The 27,964-nt window shown below is 40.3% G+C and overlaps 2 protein-coding genes across 2 annotated transcripts in view; one reads left to right on the top strand and one right to left on the bottom strand.

The window, feature by feature from the left end:
- The window catches only part of HMGCLL1 (3-hydroxy-3-methylglutaryl-CoA lyase like 1), a 138,101-nt gene extending 131,331 nt beyond the window's left edge, over positions 1-6,770 (top strand). Inside the window, exon 9 of the mRNA XM_074895770.1 lies at positions 6,694-6,770. Coding sequence (XP_074751871.1) covers positions 6,694-6,741 — 48 coding nt within the window. The 3' untranslated portion in view covers positions 6,742-6,770. The remainder of the gene's footprint in view (positions 1-6,693) is intronic.
- The window catches only part of HCRTR2 (hypocretin receptor 2), a 33,240-nt gene extending 6,076 nt beyond the window's left edge, over positions 1-27,164 (bottom strand). Inside the window, exons 1-4 of the mRNA XM_074895769.1 lie at positions 26,854-27,164; positions 12,873-13,051; positions 11,207-11,450; positions 4,225-4,340 (exon numbers count right to left, since the gene is read on the bottom strand). Of these exons, the coding sequence (XP_074751870.1) occupies positions 4,225-4,340; positions 11,207-11,450; positions 12,873-13,051; positions 26,854-27,082 (768 nt within the window). The 5' untranslated portion in view covers positions 27,083-27,164. The remainder of the gene's footprint in view (positions 1-4,224; positions 4,341-11,206; positions 11,451-12,872; positions 13,052-26,853) is intronic.
- Between the last annotated feature and the right edge of the window lie 800 nt (positions 27,165-27,964).

The following is a 27,964-nucleotide window of genomic DNA, read 5'->3' as shown; positions in this document are numbered from 1 at the left end:
TCCAGAATAGCTATTATTATGTTGGGGTTGGGGGTTGATTTTTTTTTTTTTTTTTTTTTTTTTTTGTGAATAGCTTCCTTGCACAGACAAGCCTATAATTTAGCATTTATGTGCACCATCAAACCTGATTTACAACTATTGGAATGTTTTGGCAAAGTTGTGTTGTAATGAGCAGGAAATCAATGAAGCAGAATGGGGGATACATTCTAACATTTATTTTTTACTAATATGTCTAAGGACCTAAAGCAAAAAACCTCCTTGCACTTACTTCTACTTCGGGTTCCCACTCATTCAGCTGAGATCAGCAGTATCAGTTTCCTACGTGGACATGTTTGTCCTACTGCAAGGGATTTACCCTACTTAGCTTGGGGTGTACTCCTGCAATGTGTCTTTGTGATGCACTACTGAGATAATATGCTGTCTAAGGTTCTGACTCTGGCTTATCAGGGTACTTTGATATTCTGTTCTTCTAACTTTGAAGCAGAAGCTTCTTTTCTCCTTTTCAGTCATACTGAGTTACCATATTGTAGCAAGAACTGAAGGTGGAAGTAGAGAAATTCAGACAAATCTCTCCTCCTGATTATGCCAAAGATTCACTTGAAGAAATCAGTGACCAGGTTTCACGGTAGCTAGATGCAATTTAGATGAAGACAAACATTATATTGGCTCAAAATTGTGAACAGCTATTTCTACAGAAGTGTTAGACATGACTGCGTACATAGATTGTACCTGTGTGTGCAAGTAGAATGGTCTTTTCTGGCATTTAGGCGGTCTTTAATAGCAAGAGGTGATGAAAGGCACTGTATAAAATGTATAATCTCACTGTACTATATATTAAATTGCTAATTCTTCAGGAGTTTGTACTGAGAACTTTTCTAAAGAGCCCTATTTTCCTTTGTTACCATTACACCAATAATAAAGCAAGAATTTTATCAGGGAAAAAAAAAAAAAAAAGAACTATATACCCACAGATACATAGCTGAACCAGTACCATGTAAGAAGAAAAACACTTTAGAAGTGTGTGTGTGTATATAGAAACACTTACAAATATGCATTTATGAAAACACACATACATGTATTACAAGTGATAGGTCGAGAGGAGTAAATGGCCTCAAGTTGTGCTAGGGGAGGTTTAGACTGGATATTAGGAAAAAAATTTTCACTGAATAGGTTATCAAGCCATTAGGAAGTCGTTAAGTCACCACCCCTGGAGATATTTAAAAGATGTGTAGACGTGGTGCTTAGGGACATGGTTTAATGGTGGATTTGGCAGTGTTAGGTTTACAGCTAGACTCAATGACCTTAAGGATCTTTTCTAACCTAAATGATTCTATGATTAAGTATGTACAAGTATACACATGCCAGCATAATGCATACATTTGCTTTTCAGTAACAAATCAGTTATAGAGATAATTGTGGACAATTTGTGTAATTCCAATGATTCACTAAAAGCCCATTAGCTGTGTCCAAACAGGTACTAAAAGCTGCAGTTACTTTCTTATACACCTTTCCTCTATCTCCTCAAATTATTATCAAGGGTAAATCTCTCCAAATGTAAAAACTTCCAAAGATTGGAAGGGTACATTTCATCTGCCAAGATGAAAAGAGGTAGGGCTCCTAGTTATTAGTATTAATAGACTTTATTGTCAATACATTTGGACATCAGTAAATCGAAGCATACAGTATGGAACTTAATAAAAATTATGTATCAACACTTTCATCATAAGTCCATTCAGTTCTAGATATATATTTGTTCAAAAGTTACTTTTAATCTACTTAAAATCTGCAAGAGAACATAGACATCTAAGTCACTTCTTCCTTGCTAATAATTAAAATAAATTACTCAAAATCCCTGGTATTTGTGGCATGATTGTTCTTGTCTTTACAAATATGAATAATGATTTCAAACACTGTACATATATATTCAAAGATCTGCTTGAAAGACACAATCAGTAACTTTAAGAGCTATTGCACAAGTACGGTAAGGATAGCTTGTAAATCTATCTCACCTTCAGTCATCTGAAAATTTGTATGCACAACACACTCCATTTTAAAAAAGAACCTTCAGAAAAAGTGTAAGGCATAGACAGCATCTGTTAGCTGTGCTTTTTTCTATCTTCGATCTGGAAGGCTTATTGTACCTTGCAATAGATTCACTATATTTAACTGAAGTTCTGGTAAACAGCATGATTTCTTAATTGAAACTATTATCAAATAATACATTTAGACCACTGTATTCATTTGCTCTGCATGGCTGATTATGGCACACCCGTTGCACTTAGAAAAATGCCTGATGTCTACAGCCAAGTCACAGCGGATAACAGATAGGCAGCGGTTTTAATTTCACTTAGTGCAGCCTCTTACACATAGGGCTATCATCTATGCTAGGAAAAAGAGACATCTGTGTTTTCGCATTATTGATAGCACTAAGCCTGTAGCAGTATTTGTCTTTTTGCCACTGGAAAAAAGGGATCATCCTAACCTTGTCAGCATGCAAGATGTATAGGGAGAAGAAATATTGTGAAGAAGAAATCATCCTGTTAATGCAGTTGGGGGGAAAAACCCCAACAAAACAGGGTGGTTTGCTTCCAATCATTCAACTTCTGCTCTGAATCTGAACCAGAAATTTCAAGCTATGTACAGGTTAAGGACAATTTATTTGCATTAACTTCATGGAGTGTGAGAGAATAGGTAGATTGTAAAGAAAGCACAGAAGAGAAGGCTAAGAAGGAACATGATGATAAGGTCATTGGGTGCTACAGGACAGATAACTATTCATCAATGCAGAGCATCTCAGAACTATGTTAGACTGACCTTAATTTCAAAACTAACAGACCAAAGCCTTTGTTCTGGTGAAGAGTCTCCTCAAATTGTAAAGGTTAAATTTTACCTTCAAGCTATCTTGTTATTTAATCTTATAAATGTAAGAAATGAGAAGCAAAAACAATAATTTAAATATAAACATCAAGATAAACTGCAACTCTGGTTTAACCTAACTTGATTAGAAGTGAGAATAATTACTGTTAAGATGTATGGATGATAGTAAAATGCCTTGAAGTGGATTTGTTTTTTCCTGTATTTTGTTTATTTGCAAAAGGTATGTTTTGTCAGGATAAGATTTGACTTTTACCATGTATATTTAGAAATCTAAAGTCTACTTGTGACTTCTCTGATGGATCAATTTGAACTGCATGAAAAATGCTTCTGATGTGGCAGATATTATGCCTTGGACAAGAAAGTCTCAAATTTGGATGGTATCAGACATAACTGAGAGAGAAATGATTCATGCCCATATCATGATGGAAATGTCCTTGTTAGAGCCCTTTGAGAGGACAGGAGAGAGAGTATCTTGCATCATGTCTTCAATGGGATGAGTTTATAAATCTCAGACAGCAGAAGACGGCAGAGAGAACCACAGACTGATGCACGACAGGCTACAGTTCACACCCAGAAAATGATTCTCAAGCTGGTACCAGTTCAAATTCTTGGAGGGGGAAAAATGTTCCTGAAAAAAACCACATAATTTTTGCGAATTCAATTCAAACGTTCTTTGTGTGCTTGCTTGCTTGTGTTTTTTTCTTTAGTATTTGCTGTATTTTTAATTTGAAGCTTGAAAAAACAGATGTTCACATGAGAAAGCATATCAATTATATGTCAATAATTCACATCAAATGTTACTGATAACAACCCACTTCACATCAGGCAATTCCAGTCTCCAGTTCTGATAGCTGGACTTTCTAGTTTAACTTTTGTTTAGATTGGATCTGCTATGAACCCAAGTTTTGGTAGAATGAAATATAAAAATGAAAACTTGTACAAACTACTAACAAAACAAGAAGGTCAATCCTAACTTTTGACTGCTACAGGAGATTTTAGTGGTATAACTAAGGTCTTCTAAGGTATTTTAATAAGCATTTCAGATACAATGTGAGAGATCTTTCTTCTGCCTATAATCAATCCTTCTGTTGACTTCTTCTCTCTCTCCCTCTAAGCCTTTCAAAGACATGAGCAAGGAGTTTACATTCAGTTTGACTGCCTTCATTTTTTAATGTGTCTTAGTGCCTATCCAAGGTGGCCGTAAGCCAGCAGTGTTACCTGAACCTGGTAACAGTGCTGCATGTAAAAATCCAAGCCCTAGGTGACAACATGGAGCGTATAGAGAAGGTTGTACACAGGAATCTGCACACAGTCACAACAGCAAGCAAATAATGTTAAATGACTTACCTGGCGACACCACAGCTTTCGAAATATTTGCAAATAGGCCAACACCATAAGACACAGTGGGGCCATGTATGTCACCAAAAAAAAACATGTGTGATACATTTTGGGGTAAACCTCAGCTGGAAAGAGAATTCAAAAAGGAAAAGTGCATTTAAATATGCATACGTTTCAAATTTTAAGCCAAATTATTCATAAAGATATGCATGTGTTTTTCAAACATAATAGGTTATAATGGAAGATGTATCCAATAATATTACGGTGAGGACTGTTTTTTTAAACACTTCTATATACATTGTTTCCATTATAAACACTCTTTTATCTCAAGCATCTCTTGTACCACATTACTGCTTTCATATCACATTATTACTTTAGGTATGAAGTCTTAAGAAGTTTTGCTTTTTATTAAATCAGTGAAAGACAGAAAATTTCATTATCTAACACTAGCTAATTATTCAACCTACCTAATCTTTGACGTATTTAACAGATTGTGTAACTGTCTTTAGTTTCAATTCTGCAAAGGCTACTACGTATCTCTGAGTAAACTGAAGTCTCTCACCTACAAAGAGAGAATGTAGACTAGAGCACACGGGATGCTGATGAGAGGAGAGTTTGGTATTACCAAATGTTGATACGAATTACAATTTAGGATTTATGGATGGCCTCAGAAAAGGCATGAACATTATGAAGAGAAACTGCACTCTGTGAGTTAGATTGCACAGTAATCCTAAGAACTGTAATTTGGCTAACAAAGGAATGTTTATTTTAACTTCCAGAACTTTTGAATGCTTCAGGATGATAAGATCTGCAACTGAAACTCTTATTGTTTTGTATTGTAGTTTTGATTTAACAAAAAAAAAAAAAGAGTAGCATTTAAAAAAAAAAAAAGTAGCATGAGATCAAAACATTGGTGAGTCAAACTTATTTTCTGCTTCTTAAAGTGACTGAGACTGTGGACCCAATTAAACAAGAGGTACCTTTTCATGCCAGGAGAATCCCCAAGAGTTTGATTAGACAAGGAGATATAAAGACTTAACCCATAGCTCTTGTATCAGGAAGGAGTACACCATCAAGTTAACTCCAGTCTCACACTCAAACCCGGACTGAGTAATACCACACTCGGTGCTGGGCAGAAAAGTGACAGCTGGTTCATCAGTCAGAAAAACTTCAGTATTTCAGTATTCAGAAACTTCCTATACCAAAATCCAGCCCATGTTCATTGGTAGCAAAGGGAATAGAGACATTGCCATTGACATCTGACAGCTTTGATGGATCAGGGTTCAAAAAATTCAGATGAGCAGCATTTGGCTCCTTACTTGCTCTAAGATCCTGTAGCAAACCAGCTTACCAACTCTTTAACTAGCAGCTGTAGCTACTAGCTCTTGTCAATGTCCCTGGGGGAGTCAGACCATTTGGGGCAGATTTTTTATAACTGGTGATAACCTGGGTTTGTATATTGACTGATGATCTCAAATGTGGTTTTGCATTCCAGAAAATGCAGCCTCACAGCAGTCCTGTCAGACAGGGAAATACCGACATACGTGCTTCACAGGTGGAGAGATTAAGGAGAAACTGGAGTAACATGATTTACTGGGATCGTGGGAGGTCAGAGCTAAAAGTACATTCTTTCTGCTCAGAAGGAGGTGCCACCTGCCTCATCTATGCTCTGCAGGCAGCCAGGCCCCTTTCAGGTAGAAGGACAGTACATATTTAAAAGGCCATCTGGAGTTTATGGCTTCCAGTTTAGCATTCCAAGTAAAGCGAAATGTTACATGAGCCTAGCTATCTACAAAGAACTGATGGACCAGGTTGGAGGAAGATCCTAACACTTGCCTTTGAAGTTTAACCACCTGGAAAGTGCCAGCTGCTAAACATCAAAGGAAACCTGTCCCTCCTGCACTCAGGGCAAAGCCTTTTGTAGAACATTTCCCTAAGAAGCATGACTCTGTTTAGCTTCTCAAGCCAAAGAAAAGCTTTAAAGCTGTTTGACAATCACAGCAACAAGAAGGAGGAAGGGCTGGTTTGGGATACTGTTCATTTATCAAGTGAGTGAGTTCCAGGCTCCTTGAATTCAAACATCAATCAGTCCATGGTCCTGGTGATATATCCAGCTGCCTTACTGGGACTGCTGAACCTCTTATTGCCAAGCAGAAGAGGGGAAAAGTGTCTTTGTCTTCCATGGCCACTTAATGGGCTTCAAGACAGGGGGAGGTCATCCTTAGCTGAAGTAATTGTCTCTTTAAGAATAAATTAATGATTCTCACATCACTGGCTGCTATTTTACTGAAAAGAGAGAAGGGGACAAAAAACAAAAATAGGGGATTGGACTGGGGTGAAATCGATGTTCCTACTCAGCACCAGTCACAGTACGATTATACCACCTGATAAAGGATCAGTATGCTACAACAAGCCTTCTTCTGTCTGCTGGAGGCATTATTAAACAAATTTTAAACTTTTCTAAATCTTCTTCCTCAGCACTGTGTTCCAGTCTCGGACTGTTGTTCAATGAAGCATGAAGGTTGAAGACTGAAGCTACAGCTTCTGGATTTTGGACACAATTTGACTATATTTGTGTAAATACATATATACATACATGTATTCACATACATATGTATACAAACTGAAAACAACACAGAATCAAAAGGTTTTGATATGTCTAGCAAATTAAATATTCCCTTAAGCCATAGGTGCATAATGAAATAGGTATTCTTGATAGCTTCCCTACAAACAGGGAAAAACAAAAAGACTATTGAGTTTGTTAAGCATCAGTAGAGAGTTTCCAGGTTCCTTATTCTCAGGAGGATACCTATGAGGTTTTCAGTTACCAGCATGAAGAAACAATGCAGCTAGAAGAGTATACTTTTAGAATAAAGCTTAATAAATTGGGATGTTAGGCAGTGGGTGACCATAGTAGAGAAGATTCTACCACACAACACAATCCTTTCCAAACTATGTTCCTATGTCAGAGTACTTAAAGTTAGCTAATAGTAAAATTATAGTTTAAAACCTGATATATTACGCTTGAGTTATCAATTCACAATAACATCAAGCACAATTTTAGTATTAGCAATATTCTGACTTCTTTGTGCATTAAAACGTCCCACAAGTTCTTCCTTAAATTTTGAACATTTTGATAAACAGGATGTATAAGCCTTCATGTAAAAACACAATTTCCAGCTTTTTGTTTCCCAGAATTAAGACAATATGGTTTTGTACTATTTTATGAGTAGTCTAAGAGGAAATGTAACATAAAGTCTTCCCTTTGTTTCCATTCAACCATGTAGTTTTGGGAAAAGATTATCTCCATATTTTTTTTATCATTTGCAAAGGGTTTGGCTAATGCACTTTGGCTAACACTCGTTTTGCGAGCAGCTCTATGAGAATGTATTTAGCTGACTTCAACACATGGTGAACTCATTTTAATATATGTTTCTTTTATTTTGGCGCTTTATCATCAAGTTCAGCACATAGCAATTACAGACTAATATAGAACTGTGGCCAACACTGGCTCCTTAAGTGAGTCCGCATAGATCACATGTTGGATCCTTCTGCATTCCCAAATAAAATATTGTTATTAGACAGTACTCGAAATGAAAAACCCTCAGCCTAGAATTGGCAATGAATTTTATGTTCAGGAATGCCAGAAGCAATTAAAAAGAAATTGGGCCCTGTTTTAGGCTGAACTATTGCTCCATTTGCAGCCACTGGCAGCTCTCCAACAGCATGTTTGAAATCTTATTAGTCAGGGTGGCCACTATTTGTTCACCATTAAGAAGCCCAAGTGTCGCAGTGCTGATCAGACCTTCCTTCCAGAGACTCATCAGACTTGTATGGATTTCAGCAGCTGGACCTAAGTCTGGGTAAGGGCACAGTGCTGTCTCCTGCTTTGGCATCTCTGACATTTTCCTGGATGTGGCTTCCCGTTAGTCCTCCATAGCACCTCATGTTTCAGTGGCTCTGAGTTCCCAGAATTAGAATAGACTTCCAAAACACTTTGGAAAGTTTTACTAAGCACCCCCTTTTTGCAGTCTGAACCTTGAAAATTCACAGTTTAACATCCTTGGGACATAGAGTGTAGATGATGCTCCGCAAAGATTTCATCAGACATACCCTAATTTTAGACTGCATTAATTATATGCAGTTCTAAACAAGCAGTAAACACCCAAGTATAACCCCTTTCCTCTAAACTGACTCTTCTATAGAATTTGCTTAGGGTCTCTTGAGTGTGTGCAATTATCTACATCTCCACTTTTTCTTTGCAAATATAGCTTATTCATAGGAACATGAATTTCTTTCTCCTTCAACCTCCTCCAAGGTAGGTTTCTTTGACCCTCAATACTCCCATAGTCAAAAAAAGAAAAATGGTATCCAGCAAAAATGCAAATATTTTATTTGAAAATATTAGCTCTTGATTGCTCCTTCTGACCTCAAAGCTCACCAGTCTTTTAAAACTGCTGCCCTGTTATCCTTGTTCTTTTGTTCTTCTGTTTGGGGGGCATTTGTGATTTTAATCCCTGGTTTTCAGTAGAAAACTGCATCTTCTGTGTTTCCGCCCAACTCAGTGTTCATAGACATTTTCAATTGAATGGAAATTATTTATAGCTAATGACACTATTCTCTATAGCCTGAAAGGGATGTTAAGGTTTATATATCCTCACTGATAATATATGTTTTATACATTTACTAAGTAGTTCCATGATTTGAGCAACCTACTTGTAACAACACAAGAAAGGTTCTTATCATAGTAACCTAACTCTCAGGTTACTATGATAAGCTATTATTAGAAAGTGGAGGGGATTATTTTTTATAGATAGCTGAAATGCACCAGTAGAATAACTAGCAATGTTGGTGCATTATCATTAGAAGAATAATTCATTAGAAAGGCAGCAGGGTAAAAATAGGATTGATCTATTTCAGTGGAATGAAAAGCTTCCCATTTCAGAAAAGTTTAATGTAAAATTATTTACATTTCATGCTCAGCATAAATTAACAAAAACCAAAATAATTTTGGAGTGTTTGCACTTCATTTCTGAAGCCACACACAAAAAGAATTAAATTCTATGTACAAGTACTTGCCTTTGTTATACTCCTTTCTACCTCTCCAGACATCCAAGTGAAGGCTCACAGCATAACCTGAAGATGAATAGATTCCATTTTGGACAAATACACTCTGTAGGAGTAGAGTCTTGCAAACACATGTGGTAGCTGTTTTTCTTTTGTATAATGGGTGATTCAGCTCAGGCATATCTGTGGGCTGCAACTACTTCATCACAGCACTGAGCGAGAGGCACTCTTTAAAATAGTTCCAAGGCTACTATGGACCCTGTAGTTCAAAAGCAACGCTTTCCTGTTGGGAATCAAAAAGTGGCCAATGCAGATCTGGAAATTTTGAGATTGCTTTCCCTGATGAAATGCTCTCTTGATTCCCTACTGAATTAAACACATAATTTTAATTTCCCGAGTTGATTAAAAGAATCTTTGCTGCAGATCTAACCTTGAAGTGATGAAGGCACGGATAATTAGATCTGCAGCCAAAATTAGTGGACACAAAATGTACTTGGAGTGAATGCTGTGAAAGAAAATAGTCACATAAATACTGCAGCATCCAGCAGCAGACTGGGATACAAAATTGTTCACAGATGAAGAAAGAACACTAGAAGTAAAGAGCAGATGTATCCTCTCCAATGAAACAGCAAATATGATACTCATAGCTTAACAGAGGCTTCCTACAAATTTACAGCACATCTTTGCAATGAGAGCCAGCTACTTAATGGCCATCTCTGCCCCCTTGCCTTGTCCCAGAGGACTAGCTGGGATGAAGGAGATAAAAAACAGGAATGTGATAGCCAATGTCTTCTCATTGATCCCCTGGTGGCCCTGCGGAGGCTGTTAGCAGGGGAGGGACTTCCAAAACAGCACACGGAAGAGCCCTCAGCAGTTCATGCTGCTTAAACTAATTTATCATGATAATTAAGTACAGGTGATCCAGTTGTATTTCATCTTAATTGTTCACAGAACTGGAATCTTCTGCAGATACAGCTCTGAGAGAGAATCTGATTGTGTTTTAGTCTGATTCGAGGCTATTAAACAGGCACCTTTTAGTTGTATGTTTTGGCAAACTTGGCTTTATTTTCCCTTGTGTGAATAATGGTATTACTGATGGTCATTATATCCAGTGTCAGAGTCACAGCATGTAACTCATACGCTCTATTAGCACTGGAGTTATGCCAGGGCCCACCAGAGTCGAGTTGTAACCATTCGGGTGGGTGGCTAACACCACTTGCTGTGAATGGAGACAAAATAGAAGCAGTTACTCCCTGGCAACCCTATGGCTTCTTACAGCTGAATTCAAATACAGAAGTAGATTAAAATTAATCTGGAAAGGCAGAACTACACTTCTTGAATAGAATAATTTGTAACTGATTATGTTTACAAAGTTATTTAAATGACCCTGTCCATGACAAATTTCAAATTGTAGGTTAAATTGCTACACCGTATCAATGACATCACTATAAATTCTGTGATGACATGCATTTTGCATTGAAGTCCCAGGAGGTATCTATAAAGGCTAGTCAAATATCAGCAATTAGCAAAAGCAATATAACAGGCAAACAGAAATTCTGTTCTCATGTAGTTTATTCCTAAGGCTAAATACTGAAGTCTTTGTAAACCTGCAATGTTCATCGAATTATCAAGCATAAGCATTTAAGGGTAGGAACATTTCTACCCTCTGGGAAACATTAACATGGTTAAGACAAAACCAGCCTCATTCTTTTAAACTTGGTTTCAAATGTACTTTTAAGTTTTAGCAATACAAAAGAAAATAGGATTTCACAGTATTTGTAAAACAGTAGTTCTAGGAAAGCTTATACAATTAAGAACACTTTGTGATATGTTTATACAACCTGACTGCATATTAATATATCCTCATATTTTTGTTACATAACAGCAGTAGAAATTCAGCCTTTATGGTCAATGACACACTCACCTCCCCAACGCTCATCACATACTGTGAACAAGGTGGTTTTATTGGCTAATCCTGGGAACGCACTGCTGCACTCCATAACAATAGCCTGAGGAATCATTATGATGCAGGACACAATCCAGATAATTATAATGCTGTTCCTTGCTCGCTTGGCTGTGCTTTTAAACATCAAAGGGTGACAAATTGCATACCATCGATCCAAAGCAATGCAGCTAAGTGTTAGTACAGACACAGAGACTGAAACTGTCTAAAGAAAAGGAAATATGTAAATGTAAATGCAAAATAAATGTAATTTTTTCAGAGCTTTAGAAATGATTTATTGTAATTTTCCAGAGTTTAAAATAATATTTCTATTTTGAACACAGCTCTTTATCTGCAATTATTAAATAGAAATTATTCCCAGGAAAAGACTTCCTTTTAAATCACTTCTTACAGAATTACAGTAGATACCCTCATCTGCTGTAGTCCCACTAGAATCAACAGGACAATTCACAGATTAGGGTGCTACCCAAACTGAATAGGTGTAGCAGGGTCAGATTTTGAAAGACCAAATTTATGCAACTTAGAATTTGCAAAATTTTATCTGAGAAACTACTTTTAAAACATTAGACAACTAATTAGATCCTTTTTTCTTTGTAGAACAACTTTGTTTTCTATGCTGTATTTGGATACCATTATCATCACTTCGCCTTTTTAGTTTTGGCAGGACTCATTAAAAAAACCCAACCAATCAGCTTAAGGCAGACTAAGTAATTTTACCTTCTATTCAGCATAGGGAAATCCTATCACTTTGGTTTTATTCTTTTACTCTGTATACTGGGTGATCACTTCACTTTTGCTTCAGATTTTCTTCCACTAGAATGGAAGCTTTGAAACAAGTTTTGTGATTTTGATTCTATTGAGTAGATGACAATGCGACTCTTCAGCCATACAGGTATCTGCTCAAAATATAAAATGTGCTGGAGCACAGAGCTGATCACTGCATACATTCAGAGCTCTGCTGAATTCTTATGATTTACGACTGAAAGGCCAAGCACTTGTCATTCTAGTATGCCCAGTCAGTTAATCTAACCAACTATTTGAATACCAGAAAAGGTATTTGTCAATCATTTTGATGCAAATGATCTCATAACTAATTCAGTCCACTGGTAAATGTGTGGTGGCAGTTATTGCTTAAGGCAGACAATCTGATCAGCTCGCAGTGAACCTGGATACTTTGACTATTTCTAAAGAATGTAAAGTCACTAAACACATATGAAAGCCCAGACTCCCTTCAGAAGTTCGGGTTCTCTGTCCTGAACACTTGTGTGGCTGTTTAGGTCCACACACACACAGAGTATAAAGGACTGTAATTCTATTTAGAGACATTTTTATTTCTTTATATCCATTCTGAATTATTAAAAAAGATCACAAAAAGTGAAGAGCATCAGACAAATGTTCCAGAAAGTGTATTGCCCAAGTCTAGCAATCAGATGGACTAAGAACAATATTTATTAAGCATAAACATATTCATAAGTGGAACAGTCCTTTAACCCTCAGCATGTACATTGAGATATCTACTTCAGTAGCAGGGATATTCCATCAGATTATCACTATTAGGAAGATGCTATTGCTCTTTCTCTTTTTTTGTAACATGGATAATGTGTACACAAACACAGTAAAACTATACCTGTAAGTAGGGAATCACTTTGCAGAGGGGCTGCCCAAAGAACCATGTTTCTGTGATGTCCACTACTAAAGTTGCTGGAAGACAAGTAATTGTGACCAGAATGTCAGCCAGAGAAAGATTCACTATGAAATAGTTGGTAACTGTCCGCATGTGATGATTCTTCCACACTGCAATGCAAACTGAATTTGGAAAGAAAAGTTAGTGAGATGGAAATGACTTAGGGAAGTATTCAATAGGAAAACACTGGCCTTTGCAGAGTTAAGGAAATGTTTGTGTCCTTTGTTTAACACAGAATATTTGAATATGTAGTTCAGTGTAATAACCATGTGTTATCTTTTACAGGGGAAATAAGAAGGTACATGTAGAGAGAATCCTAGTACACAAAGAATAGTTTTCCACAGACCACAGCATGGGCAATAATCTGATACATAAAGCAGCTTGTTTTCCTGCTAGTTTATCTTCACTACCTATTGACACAACTTCCTTCATGTCTGTTTTAATCCACTGGCTCTAGCCTATGGCAGTACAAATCTACATTTGTAAAAGTTTATGTAGTTTTTATAATCGTGTGATGCTTAATTCAAATTGCTGCCACACAGAATCTTGCAAACTGTAGCAAGACAACAATAATTTTATAAAATATTTTGCTGGGCAAAATGCATTTGATGATGCTTACTGTGATCAAAAGCAGCATGTAGCAGACTTTACAAGATGTGCCTTTAAAGCTTGTTTTCTATCTTTTCCCTCTTTTTCAATTTGAAAAGCTTTTAGAAATAAGGCAAATCAGTCCTTTAACATGGTTGCACTAAATTCATAGCTTAGACATTAAAAATGCCACAACTGAGTCTGAGAAAATAACCTTAAAAAAAGTTTTTTAATAACTTTGTTATAAACTAAAACCCTGAGGGACTGTATCAATAGCTTTTGAATGTTTTCTACTGAGTCACCAAAAACTCTTTAAAAACTGATGCACAAGATTTTCCAGAAGTACCACAGTATTTCTTGTTACAAAACAGTACAACATACTGTACATCAAAGGTTCATCTCCGGTAAACAATAATGCATTCATTGTGCAAATCCGGACAAAGATTCAAAGTCTCCTTATTCTGTCAGGATATAGCACTATGCTTAATTTAGATATATTAAACAGATCACAGAATGATAAAGAATAGAGTTAGAAGGGTCCCCAAGAGTTGTCCAAATCTAAAATGGAATCAGGTAGAGTTAAGCCATTCTCTTATTAAACTAGCTAAAACAGCTGGAAAAAAAAAAAAAACCACAGACTTTAAGGCACATAAGATCTTGAGATCAGATACTTCTTTACATCCTAAGAAGGATGGTGTGCCTGAAAGCTTGCGTCCATCTTCTAGATGCAAGAGTTGATCTAATATATTACTTCATTCCATGACTCTTGTTTAAGTCTTTAGACCAACACAACTACAGCAACACTACCACTGAGCCATTACTGGCAAGCTTACATTTTAAAATCTGTTATATTTGAAGATATCATGCCTCTGTTAAATGTGCTGCAGTGTTTAACTACCTTCCCTATTAACCCCCCCCCAACCTTCTAATGTCTAATCTACTTTTCTTTTACTGGTATTTATATCACTTTTTTTTTTTTTTTTTTTTTTTTCCCTGCACACAGGCAGGAATGAAGAGTAGTTTCTCCCTGCAGCAATGCCTCACATATGTAAAGACTGTTACATTTTTTCTCAGTTTTCTTTTCAGACTGTACAACTTTAGAACTCTCTCTTTTACTCCCAGTCATTTTTAGAACCTCTGCAATCATCCTTGTTGCTGTTCTCTGGACACTCTTCAGACTGGATCATGTCTTTGTGGTCAGTGTGCAGTTATCAAAATCACTCTGTAGGCAAAAGTTAAATAAAATGTTGTTCTAAAAGTTCAGATTTTGGCTACTTTGTTTTCATGGTATGGTTTCAACAGTCCTACATTCTACCTGATTCAGACCAGTGCATTGTTTTCAGCCAACGATGTGAGTGCCTAAGGGTACAAAGTTTAAGCAGATATGTATGGTCTTTGGCAAGGCCTATTCTCATTCCTGTGCTGACCTGTTTGGGGAAAGCACATGAACATAAACATTATTTCTGGTAAAACAAATCCATGAAGTTAACAAATGTGAGGTCAATCTCATTGGCAGCAAACTGCATCAGAAATCAATTCATAGCATTTTGCATGTTGTGTTCAAAGCTTTCTATCAGCATGAGCAAATGAAACCTCATGACACCCCAGCGAGCTAAGAAAAAATTATCATTTTCATCTTTGACGCAAGGAAGTGAAGTACAGAACAGAAGTTGCTAAAGGCCATACAGTAAATCAGAGACAGAATATGAAACTTGGACTCCTAATTCCCAGCTCTGTACTAAGCCTACCAGACCACACTGGCTTAACATGGATGGAATTTAGATAAACTCCAGTACCTGCTATTCCTCAGAGAAACAGAAAAGACTATGCCCCTTGCTACTCAGGGAGTAACAGTATACAGGAAAGCCCATGTACAGAAAGAAGATCTGAATTCCTTTGAATTCTAATCAACGGGGGCAAGAGACACCTGAAAGGTGAAAAAAAATAATAATTTACAAGCATAGAAATGCAAGATAATTGGTTAAGTAAGATTTTTCTGTTTATGTTTGTTTCCCCTTTTGACCTCCTCTATTCTTTGCAGCATAGACCATATGACACATAGCACAAAGGCATCTTAATTAGCGTTTACATACTGCCATAATAATTAAGTATGCCAGAAACTTATTCCATGTATGTGTAAAAAGAAAAAAAAAAACACGTTTGTGTAAAAAAGCCTCTGAAGTATTTTAAAAACAGGTCAGCTTTCCCCCCCCCCTCGCTGCCCTCTGCTGGTTGCAGTATCGTTTTTCAACCTGCACAAGCATTGACAATATTTTCTTCCAGTGAAAGGCTGAAGTGAGCTGTGAGGATTTGCTACAAGTGATCTGAATGGGACAGAATGGTACAAATGACAGAAAGTTAGTTCAGTATATTCCTTCCAGACGCAATCTCTTTCTGAGTCTACTACAGGACAAGGTTATTCAGCAGTCTGGGACAACAGCTTCACTGATAATACCAACGATCTCACAGATCATCACGAAAGATGCTCTAGCCTGTGTTAAACGACTGTTACATTATAGGTGTGAAAAATCGTTCGACTATGCCACTGAATAGATTGTAACTAATTAAGTTTCAGAACAAAAGAATTTTGTACACTGTCCACTCTCACTCCTTTAAATATGCATTTTCTTCTCCGGTGGTTCTATAGAGAGGAGGAGGCACTCAGCTCCCGTTTAAACCCTAAAGAAACGTGCTAGAGAAAGGAAGCTCCGTGGAGTGGGAAATGCCATCTACCTACCCATACTGAAATAGCAGAGAGCCGTGGCTTTCCACTCAGCTTGGAGAAGAGAAGCAAGGATGAGAAGGGTAGTAAAGATTCTCAACTGGGAGTGTATTTTACCAAAAAGTACTCCAAAACCATAAAACAGATGAGGCCAGTACCAGTCTTCCTAAAAAACTTGGGAGATGCCACAGAGTTAACAGGATGTTTGTTTAGTTAGGACACAGTGTAATGGCTCAAATGGAGCTATTCCCACCTCTGCTAAAAAATCTGTGAAACAGTAAAACCAGCTCTGAATAAAACCTCGATTTAACATTATATGCAAATCTTCTGTGCAACCCTTGGTGTTCTCAGCTATAAATAGGAGTGAGGAAGAAAGTGGGGAAAATGGTATTAACACAGGCATTGAAGAAGAGAGGATCAGAATTAAAAAAAAAAAAAAAAAAGGAAACAAGAAACGTACTCCTACTGGGCATGATTTTCCTGACTGCTGGAAACCTAATTACCTGCTCAGTGTATTTTCTTATTTTCTGTATTTTAGTTTTTATTTTATAAAAACTCTCAAAGTTAATAACTTTTCTGAAAATGAATACACGCAGGCCAGCTTTCACAAAGACCAGCCGTTTTTCTAACGGTTATTAATTCGACTCTTGTAAATCTGCCCCACCGCCGACGCTTTCATTTTCTTCCGCCAGAATCAAGTTTTAAGCAAAACGATTGCTATTCCTAACTCTGCCACAGGGTGTCAGTGAAGGCTCGGAAACGAGCTTGCGTGGCCAGGCTGCCAGTGTGGAAAAACTTGTGGAGCCTTTTCCCAAGCGAGGACAAAGCAAGAGACAATGAAGCGTGTTTCAGAACCCATCCTCCAAACACCCACGACCTCCCGCCCCCCCATAGTCTCACAGGCAAGCCCGAGGAAGGACTAAACATAACAAATTCAAATCAAAAATGTAAGACCGACGCTATTAGAAGTCCAAGAAAGATTCATAGACCTCATTATATTCCTGAAGAAAAAAAACCCTCTCAAATCTGACAGTACAATGAAGTTGGTATTTTTCATGCACACATTTAATCCCTATTGGTTTAGTGTCCTGAGGCATTTTAATTGGAGGCTGTAATGCCATCTACTCAATTAGCATAGCTCATTGTATCTCAAGCTGAATATGAAAACAATAGAAAGGCTCCAGCTGGTATAAAATGCAGCTGCTTGCCTCCTGGAAGATTTATGCTGTCTTGAGCATATAAAAGGTGGTGCTGCAGTCCTTCTGCTGGTGGACCGCTGGTTCAGCTGTCAATTTGTTTTTTACATATCAGCCCTAAATCATTCCCCTAACACTCCAGAAGTCTTTTCAACCTCTTGTTCATAATGGGTCATCTTCCAGTGTGACTTCTTGGACAAAATAGAAACATAATATTCACAACCAGCAATACCTGACATTTATATAAATGAATGATACTACCTCTTACCTCATTTTTGGTAAATAATAAATCCCAGATGGATGTAAACAAATAATTATCTTTTTTTCAAACTAAATTGCGATAATTTCGTTCTGCTTTGGTAGTTCAGTATCACAAATGTTTAACTAATATATCATAATATGGCCATCCAGCAATCATTTGGAAGTGATGCTGTGATTATAAGCACTGGTCATCAGCATCTCCAAATGCATGAAGCAGAAAGCTTCTAAAGACCTTTACGCCTTCATAACATTTTACAATCAGTGATAAAAAAAAAAATATGTTAAATAGATTTGAGTTATACATTATTTATTCTCTATCTCCAATCCCCACAAAAAAATTATTTCCACCTGGCAAGGAATTGGTTCTCCTTATGGCATTCTTTCCCTTGTTCTTTCCTAGTGATGCCACTACCCACTGAGAATCAAGGTCTGGGTGGTGGGGTGCCAAGCAACATGGTCATATTGAAAGGAAGGCTGAGTAGAGACAGGCTACCAAATGGGAGTTAGGAGAGCTAGAGCCCCTGTGGAAACACTGAATCAATGCATACTGTTGGAAGGAAAAATGCTGTCATTGAAACTACTTTCATTATGAACAATTCCTGATTGAGGACTCTTCTGCTTTGAGTCGAAAAATTAGGTGCCTGTGACTAAGCTTATTTTATTTGTTTTAGGAAGGCTTTCCATGAGTCTTTCAATAACCTTATTGATGATCTTGATTAAGGGGTGAGAAGCACTTTAACTAAATTGTAGAAGATATTTAATTAGGGTTTTTTGAAACCACCAGTGAGAACAAAAGAACTAAAACAAAGCAATCTCTTCTGTGAATAGGAAGATGATACCTACTTCCTAGGCTGTCCATCTCTCTTACCAACTATTAAGCTCTAAACTCACAGATTACATCATTTTTTATATAACTAATCTTATTTGAAAAAAAGGAGTACAACTTAAGATCAAGTTTAATTTGAAAAAGTAATAGAAAGAATGACACAATGACACTTTTTACACAATGGAAATAATAAAATAGATAAATAAATAAAGGAAATAATGAAAAAGTTCCTACAGATGGTAACAGCACCCAGCAGATGAGAACTGTCATTGAATATGTGATGTGATAGCTGAAAAGATGGACAATATTCTCGGCTGCACACAAAAAGGAATTACATAGCTCACCAGTGAGGTGCTAGCTCCTCAACAACAGGACACACTAGATGTGTCCACAAATTTGAAGAGAAGCATGACAAAAAGAGTGGTTAAGCCATGCTTCCTATATATACACATAAACAATTACGTATGTGTAGGTTCCACCACTTTTTTCTAGTAAAACTCTAGGAAAAGTACTGAAACTTTAAGAAATACAGCTGCATAACACAGAACATAGGAAATCTTAAAGTATTTTGTTGAATAACAGCTTCACTGAAATGTACTAATGGGGAACAGTCTCCCACAAAAGACACATTCTACATAAATAAAACACATATACAGCAACTAGCTTGCTTGCAGAAATATATTTTCTGAGATGTTTTCTAGGTAGCAAGTGCTCTACTGTGCTCAGGCTTTTAAAGGGACTTATGAGTCAGGGGTTGTGGGTTACTCATGTTCTCCAACCCACTTCTATATTTTTTGTACTGCCTCATTATTATGGCACTAGAGAGAATACAATAACTAAATTCTGCTTGCTGGAAGCTTATCTCTACAGATTACAATTGGGAGTAATAGTACAGCCATCTAATTGGCACAGGATTCATTTGCTAACTTGGTTACATTACATAACCTTAGACAATTAACAGTCTTATGGAAATGGGAGTTATTACCAGAAGATCAGATATAGTATAAAGACAGACTGCCAAAATGCCAGGTTTGGTCAGGTCTGGAGGAAGCAAAAAGTACTATCATACAGTTTCCTGAGCTAACTGTACTGACCAAGACAGAGAGATTGGTTTTAAACTCTCCCACCACACACACATACACACACAAATCATTACAAGTCTTAACTGGCAACTCCAGCCATTTCTTCAGAGCTGGCTATACTGAATGACCAGTTATTTCATAATTACATTTGATATACTTATTTTTTATCCATAGTAACAACAAAAAGCCTACAAAATCCTTAAACACACTTCATGTTAGAGATGGAAGGACCATAAATATAACTGTTATACTGCCCATGGCACTACAAAGATTTCACACTTCACTACCATTCAATTTAAACCTGCATGACTCATTAAAACCAAGGTATGCTCCACAGCTGAAATGCTGTGCAACTCTGAAACCAATATGCTTCAAAATGCATCTGTCAGTGTAAAACGGAGTTGCACTAGGACAAATTCTTCCATGTCCACGTCTGTTTCTAACACAGATTTAAGAATGCCTTTTCATTAGACTACACATAGAAAATAATATGCTAGTGAAATGCTACAGGAAATAGCTTGCAATAGTATACAACTTCTGAATCGATATCATGAATCCGCATCACCAATATAATACTCCCAAAACTGGTCTAAAATCCTTGCAGTCTTACTGCACTGAGAACCAGGAGACAGAGCACAGTTCTGTCAGGGCTGAGTGCACCCCCAGGCTCTGCAACCTCTGCGCTCTGCCCAGGGACTAGCTGCCTGTGCTGGAGGCCAGCTCTGGGATGGGGCATCATATAAAATGGGATATAACCCCATCAAGCTGCTGGGAACAGAGCTTTCAGAGAAGGATATGAGACACCTCTTCTGGGGGTCACCTCTTTGCCTAGGAGCTGCATTTAAGATCAGGCTCTCACACTTAGCTCAGGCAAAGACTGCACTGCAAGTATGCACGTGCCTTGCTGATTCTGATTGTAATACTCACACACTGACTTGACTTTCTAGCTTAACCTCAGACCTGCTTCATCACTATGGATTTGTCTGGTAATTGTTGGGAGGTGACTGAACCCTGGTAAACATCACCAGACCTACCATGCTCTCAGGCGCTGTGGGACTGTGTTGGAAAGTACACTGCCCTATCAGTCTTGCTGCTACCCTCAGCTCCCAGATCTCCTTCCCCTCAGGAACAGTCCATTCTAGTTCTCTGACAAATTCAAGTTGTGAGACATACAGTAAGTAAATCTGCTGCTAATGTCCAAAAAATCAAAGGTTTCACTTGACATCCAACACAGAAAATAAACAACGCTTCAAAAACAAAGAAGCATTCCAAAACCTTCTGTTTTTTGGAAAGATGGTGAGTTTCATTTTATATGGTAACGCCCCAAAGACACTTCTGTTTGGAGTGCTTCACTGACCTAAGGGAAAGACACGTTAGTGTCTGTTCAGCTCCTGGGAGACAGGGCTTTACTGGTTTTAATGGTCTTAGAGTTGTGCAGTTGCTGAATAGCTCTGCTGAGTTTCTTTCCTCCATAGACAGATGATTCCTTCCAAACATCACTCACAATATAGAACTAGTACTAGGCAGCATATCCTGCCACCATCAAGGCTGCACCTGTTTTGGGTCTAAATAGCAGAGCTAGTGTTCAGAACTATCACTCCAACATCTTTGAGAAAGTATAAAATTAAATGGGATAAGTTCTTTTAAAGTTTCAGATTTATCAGGTGTACATTTTGAAAGTAAAATGAAACAAAACCAAAACCAGGAACAGCAAAGTTTGCTATTTGCTTCCTAGGTAATACAAACACAAACAATTCAAATACATGCTGGTGGGCTTTCCCTTGCCACCCACCCCATAACATTCTCGCATTACAGGGGAATTCTGACTAACTGGTGATAGTTCTTCTGTAGGAGCTAATGAATAGCTAGCCTTTAAGTCAAAGTTTATGATACATTAGACAAGAGATATTTTATCAGCAGTGCTATAGACAGAAGAAAATTGGATGGCAGAAGAGTCCTAAATTTTTAGTTTCCAAAATGTGCATGTAGCCTCAGAAGCAAGAAAAATAACTGTCAAAAGTAATTACAAATTAAACAGAATACAAGACTCCATATGGAAAGGAATATATTTTTTGTTTCTCTTTCAATACCTTTTAATGGGTTTTGACCCCTGAGACCAAGCACTTGTTCAGATTCCAGTCCTCCTTCATCACTGAATGAATTCACAGCAGAACCATTGTCCTTTGGAATGCTGTTGGAATACAAGTAGCCAAACTGCTTGTTATTTTACTCTGACTGAAAAAAATACTATTCAAGTACATTCTTTTTTTATTCAACTATAAAGGCAGCCTCCAGGCAGATGCAACTATCCTTTCTTTTAGACGAACTCAAATGAAAGTCAACAGAATTTGGATTAATATTCAAGACATTAAGCATCTCTTGAAGCTCACCCTCCTTCAGTCTTGTGCATTGCCCCCTGAACTCTCAGAGCTGGGTTTAATAGGACTGCGCTATTCACAACAGGCAGAATTGCCTTTTGACATTAAGAACAGTAAATGAAAGTGGAGCTGTCCCCCCTCTGGACTCTGGGCAGCAAGCATATAGAGTAGAACTAGTTACACATCTGAATATAAGATTCTAGACAGATAAGAGCATAATTTCAAACTAGCTTCATCTTTTGGTGTATCTCACAAGGATGTGCCATGACTCTTTCTTGCCAGTAATCCCCATATTATGCAAACACTAATGTACTTCAGTTGATACTTGAACTCTTACATAAACTGAGCTCATACATTCTATATCTTAGGTAGATGAAATGTATAAATATTGTATCATTTCCTATGTGTTATATTTTAAAAAATAATAAAGCCACTCGAGTTATTATTCATCTAACAGATAAAGGTGACTTTCATGATGGTATTACAAGTAAAGGCCTTTCAGTGCCAGATTCCCCAAGCAATCTGGACAAAAGTAAATTAAATATGCCTCATCTGTGGCAATCAAATAGGATTTATGAAGATCATGGCACCATTTAAGAGAATACATGACCCATCCACGTGCATGTATGTCTAGACCTCAGTATTCACCAGATACATTTAAAATTATAACGGAGCTGCATTTGAGACAGTTGCCTATTGACAGGAATTGACTAGGACTCTGATGTTAGAACTACACACAAACCTCTCCAGCCCTAAAAAAATCAAACTACAATAAGTAGAAATCAGATGAATGCTGTTGAGCTCTGAGTCAGACTGTGAACTCTTTGAGGAAAGGACCACAGCTGGGTTCTGTACAATCTCAGCATAACTAACAGTTACTGTAAAAAGATAATAAATGAGCTATCCAGAGAAGAGTAATTCTCTGTCAATTAAATTTGGTTTCATTCTGAGTTGGAAAGAAAAACAAATATCACCAAATTGTGTGTGTAAAGAAAGATTCTGAAATGTCTCACGGATGTCCTGCATGGTCTCTTAGCCTTGGAAACCAGCAGTGCTGAGGAATTTCAAGCTGGGTGTTGGCAGGTTGTGTGTGCTCAGGAGCTCAGCTCCTGCCAGCTCTGGGAAGGGCTGCCAAGAGGCCCAGCAGTCCAGCTGGTGGGGCACCAGAAGGCCGCTTGTTCTGCCTTCTGTCTTTGGTCAAACCAAGAGATCTCTGCTGTACATTTTGATTTTGATGAATGCACGCTCCCTGAGGGAAACCATTTCATTAGAAAAGTTCTGACCCATGAGAATGAGTAACTTAAATGAGGACCGTTTCCATTCTTTACTTGTATAAATGGTGTTAAATCTATGGAGTTCTACATTACTTATTAATCCTTTCTGGTCTTACTCCAGTTATTAACTGCTGCAACTTGTTAGTGTGGAATGATCATGTCAGTAACCAGAGACATCCATACATCCTAAAAATACCTTTCCTTCTTTGATTACCTAGTTTCCCATTTTAAAACAATGTTTTTAATGTAATGTTAAAAAAAAAAAAAAAAAGAAGAAACAGGTATTTACTGTACAGTCAACATACATTCTTCATTAAGGAGTCCTATGTTTTGCACTAGCTGTGCAAAGAAGTTGCAAAACTTTCATTGCCATGCAGTAGTAAAGAAATCTTTCGGTCTTGTTTGCAAAACAGAAAGTCCTTATCCTCAACATCTATTCTGCTTTTAGTGATAGTGACCAAGTGAAGAAGAGAACAGGACAAAGTATACTGACGGTCATCCTGATTTCAGAGTCTGAATGTTCATGTAAATATGTCCTAAAAATGTCTTCTGTTTCTTCTCAGTGGCTTGCACTGAAATCTCTGGTGAGCAGCCAATGTGGGCACAAATGAGAATCATTGTCATGTAGCACTCAAATGCAGTAATGAAACTTCCATTCAAACGCAGAGACTTGCTAACAGTTTTCATTTTAGCTGGTTTGTGTAGCAGCCCGAACAGGGTATTGTAATTCTCCTAATTAAATTGAAAACTAAATAGCAATGCAGACCTTGTTATATGCTGCTATAAGTAGAATTCCTGCAGTGCAGCTCACTCAAGAGCCCAGTAGATGTCAATGAAAGTTCAAGCTTCTGATTCTACCCTTGGTTTTTAATTGACTGTCAGAATGCTTCAATGTAGTCTATTACTAATATTCGAGGGATGTGCTGTGCCTTCCACTTGCACAGATGACATTGCTGGGACACAATGAGTCTCTTCATCTCATGTGAATGCACAAATCAAAATAAGAGGCAGAAATGCAGTTTTTCAGTACCACAAGGGGAAGGGTCTTTCCTGGTTACTTAAATGCTATCTGAATAGGCCATGGACAAAATAGAACCAAAGCACTGACTTCACATGCCACACAAATCCAGCAGCACCAGTCAAACATAAGCAGAGGAACACATTTCATCATTAAAGCATGATACCGTAAAGCACTAATAGCCACTAAAACTCTCTTTAGAACCACTTCTCTGCTTCAAGGTCCATAACTAAATCCCAGATTAACCTTGAATATAAATTTTTCAAGCAGGAAAAAGGGGCTTATGAGAGACTTAAAAATGTGTACTGTTCTCTACCAGATTTTCTGTGGTAGCCAAATAAAGTTTCACAAAAATGTCTTTGGAAAGACCATTAGACCACATCCACTTCTCTCCTCAAAACCACAGGAGCCTGCAATCAGTGCTGTATGAGCTGTCTTGCATAAAGATGAGACAGTGTTCAGCTAACGAGCACCTGCACCTGCAGATCCCACAAACAACTTGCCCATGAAGCAGCAGTTTGAGTGGGTGAGGTCCGTGTAATGCATAAAGGCAGTTTAAAGAGCAAACGGCTTGGGCAGCAGCAGTCAAGTAAAAGGAAAGCAGGGTGGACAGTCACATGCCAGCTTCTATCCCAAGCAACAAGATAACGTACAGAGAAGTCACGGAGGAGCAGCTCTACATGAGTACTGATACCGTCTGTATCTGCAAGTGCACAGACAGAAAAGCTATTCTCCTCCTGGCTTCACAGGAAAAAAGTGTAAACAGGGCGAGATCTCCTTTAGCTGAAGATTTGACCTTGAATCTTTAAAGGCGGGAGGACAGCCTGTATACAGAACGGTTGGAGGCAAATAGGTAAACACTGGTAATTTTCCTAAAACCGTTTTTGCTCAAGATGAGAGCGAAGGCCACTTTTCCTAGTTTGAATACAGCCTCTTTACGAGGGGTACTATCTTTACACCGCCCGTGAAGCTGGCTGCTGAGCAACGAACCAAGCAAACATGCTCAGGCTTCTTAATAGCTCTAACGTAACCTCTTTGGCTAAAAACTCGCTGGTTTCACCAACGTGCACACTGGATGTTTGCAGGCAGCGCACCATTCCAGGAGGAAAAAAAAAAAAAAAAAAAGGCAAAAAAAAAAGCAGCATCATAGGTCCGTTGGAAAAAAATAATAAAAAAAAAAGCCTTGCAAAATTATGCCTTTGGCTGCAGTCTTATTTGCATCTTGCCTCGGGAGCCTGCAGATGACAGCCCTGACATGCATAAATCCTTCTGAAAAACATGAATGAAAGACCCGTATGGCAGGGCGGGGCGCGCTAGAGCGCCACTCCGTTCATGAAAATGTCACCGATGTAAATAACAAATGCAAATGGCCGTGACTCCGGCTACGCGGGTTCTCGCGGCGTCACCGGCTCCCGGCGGCCACGCCGCATTCGCGCTCATTCACAAAGGCAGAGCTGGTGGAGACCCGCGTCCCCCCCGCTCCCCCGGCCGCCAGCGGACTGGAGGGGACACGGCTGCGGGCGGAGCAGCGGCCGGCGCGGGCACGGCCGCCCCGGGCGGGGGCATCTGCACAGGCGCGTCTGCCCCCCCGCAGCCCCCCGCCGGGCGGGGCGGGCGGCGCGCACCCCTCCGCCGCGGCCAGCGCCTTTTCCGACGGCCCGGCGACAGCCCCCGGCAGTCCCCCGCAGCTGGGGGCAGCGGGGGGGCGGTTCCGCCGGGGCGGGCGCGTTACCGGCGGCCAGAGCCCGCTCCCAGCTGCCCCGCCCCGCCCGTTCCCGTAGGCGCTCCCGCTCCCCGCCGCCCCAGCCCACCCGCGTCCTCCCTCCCCGCCCCGGCCCTCGGCTCCTCGCCACTCTCCCCTTCACCGAGCGAGGGCTCCCCGCCCGCCGCGCAGCCCCCGCCCGCCGCCTCCTTCACGGATGAATGGGAACGGGGGGGGCGGGCTCCCGGGCGCCGCCTCGCCTCGCTTCCCTCAATGGGAGCCCGGGAGGGCACCGCCCCCCGCTCCCCGCGAGCGCCGCCGCTGCGCTCCCGCCCGCCGGCTGCTGAGGGGAGCAGCCGCCCCTTCCCGTTACCCCGCGGCCCGCCCCGTACCCCCCGTCTCCGTCCTTCAGAAAACACCGCCCGCGGGTCGCTGCCAGCGCGGAGCCGGCCGGGGCTGTGAGAGGGAGCGGCAGCCTCCCGGGCGGGCTGAGAGGCGGAGCCCCGGCCGGGGCGGGCGGCGGAGGGGGGCCGGTTTCAGCACCTCGGCCCCGCGGACGGGGACGGGAGCTGGGCGGCAGCCCCCGGCCCCCCGCCACCGGCTCCCTCCGGGGGGCTCCGCCGGTCCCTCTCCGCCCGCACAGCCCCGGCAGCGAGCGCGGCCGCCGCCGCCGCCCCTGGCAAGCGCCGGTGGGGAGAGGTTTCCACGGCGTCCCGCAGCAAAGGCCCCTTGCGCGCAGGCTTAACTTTCCCCCGCGGCTGGGGACACCCGGGTTTCCAGCGGTGGGAGCGAAATCCGGCCCCGGTTTCCAGCCACCATCCGCGCAAACCCCGCCTCGGCTAGGGGGGAACGGGAAGTTTGGGGGAGCGCGACTCACCCAGGACGTTCCCGACGAGGGCCACGATGAAGACGACGATGTAGCCGGCGATGAGCGCCCATTCGTACTCCTTGGGATGCAAATACTCCTTCCAGAGGTATCGCAGGAACTCCTCATCGTCGTAGTCGGAGGAAGGGGTTAAAAGAACCTCCCGCGTATCGTTTAGCTCCGACCCGGTCGTCCAATTCCTGCACGGAGGGGAACCATCCTCGGGTTGAATCCCGGACATCCCTGGTGGTTGGTCCGGGGGCTTTGAAAAAAAAAAAAAAAACAACAACCCAACAAAAAAAAACCAAACAAAAACAAAACCCGACAAAACCCACCAGACCCTCTCAGAGCATCCGAGCTTCCTCCCGCCCATCCATCGAGGCTTGTGGTTGCCAGTGCGAAAAGCGGGGTGTGGGGAGAAAAATGACGCGGGAACTTACGGGAGCCAATGCGGGAACAGGCTGGGGATCCGCGTCGGTCCCCAACCCGCCCTGACCAGCCTTTTCCCCGGCCGGGCAGGGGGGCGCAGCCTCCGCGGACGCGGAGGCTGCGCCCCCCTGCCCGGCCGGGGAAAAGGCTGGTCAGGGCAGGTTGCATGCCCCGAGTGCCGGACTGCACCTATCCCCGCTAGAAAAGTCACGTCCGTTTCTTACGACGCCGATTTTTGTTCCCCAAACCACGCACATGCACCCTCACCACACACCCCCGTCCCCCCGCACCGCCCTCTCCCTCCATCCCCAACCCCTCATCTCCCTCTCTCCCCCGACCCGGCTCCTCGGATCGTCCACCCCTCTTCCGAGTCCGGTTCCCCTCGATTTCCCATCCTCTCTTGCACAGGCACTTTTCTTTAGACCTTTCTACATGAAATACCATATATAATCGAGATATTTGTAAGATTAAAGGCAGTGGAAGGCTGCTGTGGAAAGAAGCACAGGGTGAAAGGATCCGTTAAAAACGAGTGGATGATGATACTCTCCTTTCTGTGCCCCCTTTGAAAGTTGGGCTGAGTATGGGGCTAAAACAGAGGAATTAACCCCGATGGGAAAATCCTTAAGAACACTGATCAGACAAGCGCGAGGTTTCATCGGATTTGAAGATCAGAGAGCTCACCGTAGGCTTGAGT

Source organism: Athene noctua, chromosome 1 (genome assembly GCF_965140245.1).
Source record: "Athene noctua chromosome 1, bAthNoc1.hap1.1, whole genome shotgun sequence".
Taxonomy (NCBI): domain Eukaryota; kingdom Metazoa; phylum Chordata; class Aves; order Strigiformes; family Strigidae; genus Athene; species Athene noctua.
This window is presented reverse-complemented; position numbering and strand designations above follow the sequence as displayed.